The 4399-nt window shown below is 46.0% G+C and overlaps 1 protein-coding gene across 1 annotated transcript; it reads right to left on the bottom strand.

The window, feature by feature from the left end:
• Window positions 1-2088: 2088 nt before the first annotated feature.
• LOC131664097 (uncharacterized) lies at window positions 2089-3723 on the bottom strand. The gene has a single exon (XM_058934964.1). It carries the CDS (start codon window positions 3721-3723, stop codon window positions 2089-2091), a length of 1635 nt encoding a protein of 544 aa, XP_058790947.1.
• Window positions 3724-4399: the final 676 nt, after the last annotated feature.

Here is a 4399-nt window from a genome sequence, read left to right on the forward strand (position 1 = left end):
CTAAGGGTTAAATATTTTAAAATTATGGTTATGGTAACTAAACGGGTATCGGTAATTTAATTTCCTATCGTATCAACCCTCCCGGGAACATTTGTAAATCTATCTAGCGGGATAGATTAGTCTAAGCACGTTCTCCATAATATTTCCGCGAATATTACTCACCGCATATTAATTCGGCGAAAACCCAGGAAGGGGCATATCAGCCTATGGTATAAAAAGGCTGGTTCGGGATCCGCGAAAAGCAGTTCAGTTCACACAATACACAGTCCGCGCAGTTCATATTACAGTTTACATTAGCGCTTATATTAGCACTCATACCCTAGTATTCATACTTATACTTGTTTGGGGACGGAAGCAAGTAATCGTGGAGGCAAAGACAGACTTTTTATTAATTTTATTTTATTTATTTTTACACATGCGCGTCGCACTACACCCACTTCGCACTGTTCTCGCACGCAGACTGAACATATAAAGACAAGAAACAAACTCGGCACGCAGGCCAAAAGCAAGAAAAGCCAAATTCAGAACGCAGTCTAAAACACATGAAAGACGAGAAACAAACTCGGTACGTAGGCTAAAATACATGAAAAACGAGAAACAAACTCGGCACGCAGGCCAAAGTACACCACCACTCACTGACTGCTCGTTTCTTCGCAGCAAGCGCCTTTTACCTGGGCCTCTCACCCTCTTCGTTTGAGGGCGGGGCCTTCTTAATTTTTACATTTACCCTAGTCTCTGTCTCACTCGTGAGCCGCTGAGCGATCTCGAGATAACCCCCGGCTATCCCCGAATCGCAGCCGAAACTGGTAGAGGCTGAGACAGCCTTGCGTAAAACGCGGCACTCGTTTCACCCAAGTTATAGCGTGCGGCCCTGGCTATTAGCCACACCGCCAGACGAGCGAAACATTGAGGAGGCATGCCGAATCTAATATGCTGTCATAAAAACAACAGGTAGACGCTGGTCACATCGAAACAACCAACTTACACTTAATGTTTCTCGAGGAAACACGGTTATGCGGTGCTAATTACCCCGAGACCTATCGGCACCTGCTGTGGAAAACATTGGGATTGCCCAGAAGTTTTCCCGGCGCGTCCGACATCTATCGGTCAGATGTATTCTAATTATTCGCGCTTAGCTCTACCTAACCGTCTGCTACATTCTCCCCCCATCAAAATGAGATTTTGATTTACACGGATTCGCAGATTTTTACTAGTTTGTGGACGGGGCGCACGAGTTCACCTTTTCCTGCCCGAACTTTCACTATCCTCACGACTCCGTCTGATTTGTTTGGGAAGACCTCTACTACTCTACCCTTTCGCCAAGTATTTCTCGGTGCTTGAAAATCTATTATTAAGACGAAATCTCCTATCTTAATCGGTGGCTCATTATTGTTCCATTTGTTCCGAGGTAAAAGAGTGGGTAGATACACTCGCAGCCATCTTTTCCAAAAGGCTTTGGCTAACTGTTGTGCGATTTCAAAACTTTTCCGCGGATTAATGACCTGAGCTTCGTACTTGTCCAATCGCATATATCCTGATGAATACCCTATCAAAAAATGGTTGGGAGTCAGGGCTTCTTCGTCGTTTGGGCCGATAGGAACGTGTGTGAGCGGTCGCAAATTGACCATGTGCTCAATCTCAACGAGAAGCGTATTTAATACTTCTTCGGGAGGAACTTGTTTGTTGAGCTATTGTTTCAACGCGTTTTTAACGGACCTGATCTGTCGTTCCCACGCTCTCCCATGTACGGGGCGTCTGGCGGATTAAAATGCCAATTAAACCCTTTTTCTTCCGCGAACCGTTGCTGTTTTGACGTATCAATGTTCGTTATGGCGTTTTCGATCTCTTTATCCGCCTTCGTAAAATTGGTCCCGTTATCGCTATACATATCGCGGGGAAAACCTCGTCAGCCCGCGAATCGTTGTATGGCCATGATCGCCGAACTCGCGCTCAAGTTATGAGCCAATTCTATATGGATCGCTCGCGTGGTCATGCAAGTAAATAAGACCCCCCCAGCGCTTTTCGCGTCGGCGGCCTATCTTAATTAACATTGGGCCGAAATAATCTATGCCACAATGCGTAAAGGGTCTACGCTCGTAGGCTACGCGACAGGTCGGCAAATCTGCCATGATCGGATTTTGCGGTTTTCCACGGAGCAATCTGCATGTGATGCAACTTTTCGCGAGAGATCTGAGCCTTGTCCGAAGCCCAAAGATATAGAATTCCATCGTGTTTGAATCGACGATGGAATGACGCGATCAACAATCTTGTTGCGAAGTGCCGCGAGTCTAAAATTATCGGTTGAAATGTCACTTCTCTATCTCCGATCTGCTTCACGCGACCTTCAGCTCTCAGAATACTATTTTCATCTAAAAACGCTCGTAGGCTCGCTAGTTTGCTCCCTCGGCGAAGTTCTTTCCCTTGCTTTATTGCGCTTAACTCTTCGCTGAAACATGCTGCCTGTATCATCTTGTACCAAAAATTTGCCGCGTCGGTCCATTTCTCGGCGTTTGACACTGATCTAATCTCGCTCGATGATCGCGCACGATGCGTCTTTCTTTTTTTTATCTGCTCGCCATTGTACCACTCGTCCAAAATCGCTTTCATCCGTTTCGATAACTCTAGCAACCCAAACCATCCAAGCTTTTGCTTGCTTCCTGACGTTTCTATCACGCGTGTCGTTACTGTGCCAATAAACTCGCTTTGTGATTCTAGTTTGTCGATTTTGCGTTTATCTGCGTCTTGCAATGCCTTTTCTTTAGGCCAATCATCCGTGTGTTTGCTAAGAAAGTCCGGGCCTATGAACCAACGATCTGTTGCTTTTAACGCTTCTTTGGAGGGGCGCGTAGCGTCATCAGCGGGGTTTTGTCGAGTCGGTATCCATCGCCATTCCGTAATTTGCGTAGTTTCCGCGATTTTACTTAGGCGATTCCTAACATAAGCTTGTTTTAGACGCGGCCCCGCGCGAATCCATTGTAAGACCGTGGTCGAGTCTGACCAATAGATCTTTTTATCTATGGTTATGTCTAATTCCGAGGAAATCATCGTAGCTAATCGCGTTCTGAGTACTGCAGTTGGGGCTACTCGCGTTTTTGCCATTACTAATGAAACGCAAGCTTTTCCATCAGGTGATTCAAATCGTAGATAAGCGGCTGAGGCATACGCTTGTAAACTCGTGTCGCAGAAGATGTGTAGCTGGGTATCTTGTTTTCGCGCGTTACCGTACAAGCTTCTAGGGATCGCGCATTTCTTAACCTCCTGCAGGTTTCGTAACCAAATTTTCCACGCGGCAAATTCGTCGTCTCTGATTTTTGCATCCCATCCGACCCCGCTTTGCCAGATGTTTTGCATAATTATTTTTACAGAAACAAGAAACGGCGAAAGGATTCCGAGAGGATCATACACCGACATCACGCTGCGTTTGGTTGGTTTAATGGCGCCGGTGGCGATGTTATGCCTAATTTTCGATAACCCTACGTTAAATCTCAAAGTATTGCTTTCTATATCCCAATAAAGCCCTAGGACGCATTCCTCTTCGTTGTACAACTTTGCTTTGTGCTCGCGACTTAGCTTACTTTCGGCGCTAACGCTTTTCATAATTTCGGCGTGGTTAGTCGCCCACCCATGCATTTGGAAATTCGCTTCCCCGTTTATCCGAATCACGTAGCGTACTCGCTCTTGCATCTCCTTGACGCTTGTGCCGCTCACCAAATAGTCGTCCATGTAGCTGTTTCGGACAATACTTTTCGTGGCAATCGGTTTTGTCTTTGCGAAGATTTCTGCATTTCTATTTTTTACGTATAACGCACTACAGGGCGAGGACTTTGAGCCGAAAATCAAGCTATTCATTTGACACGTGTCCGGATCTCGATACCTGTCCGCCCCTCAATATAAGAAACGCTGCGCCGGGCGATCTCGTTCGATCAAGTTAATTCGCAAATACATATCTTTAATGTCTGACACGACCGCGAAAGGATGTTGGCGGAACCGCAACAATACGCCGAGAAGTGATTCGAGAAGATCGGGCCCTGTGTCTAGCAAATCATTCATGCTGACACCTTTTGTTTTTTCCGCGGCATGAAACACTAGTCTTACTTTCCCCGGTTTATTTGGATTTTCTACTCCAAAGTGAGACACGAAGCGTTCGCGCGGTGACTTATTGTCATCTGTCACTTTTGTCGCATATCCGTTCGCGAAAAGCCGATCCATTTCGTTATAATAAAGAGTAGCGAGTCCCGGGTTGCGATCTAGTTTTCTTTCTACCGCATATAGCCTTTTCAAAGCTGTGGCTCTCGTATCTTATTTTAGCAAGTTGTCCGATTTCCATAGGAGACCCGTCTCCCACGAGTTATCCCGTTTTTTGGTGGTCTCGCGCAAAATTGTCATGGCCCGATCTTTT

Source organism: Phymastichus coffea, unplaced genomic scaffold, assembly GCF_024137745.1.
Source record: "Phymastichus coffea isolate CEN01 unplaced genomic scaffold, Cenicafe_Pcof_1.1 PCOF00040, whole genome shotgun sequence".
Lineage (NCBI taxonomy): Eukaryota > Metazoa > Arthropoda > Insecta > Hymenoptera > Eulophidae > Phymastichus > Phymastichus coffea.

What these genes read in the sequence shown, in the direction of transcription:
- LOC131664097 (XM_058934964.1), bottom strand. Translation starts at nt 3,723, where the DNA reads ATGGACGACTATTTGGTGAGCGGCACAAGCGTCAAGGAGATGCAAGAG.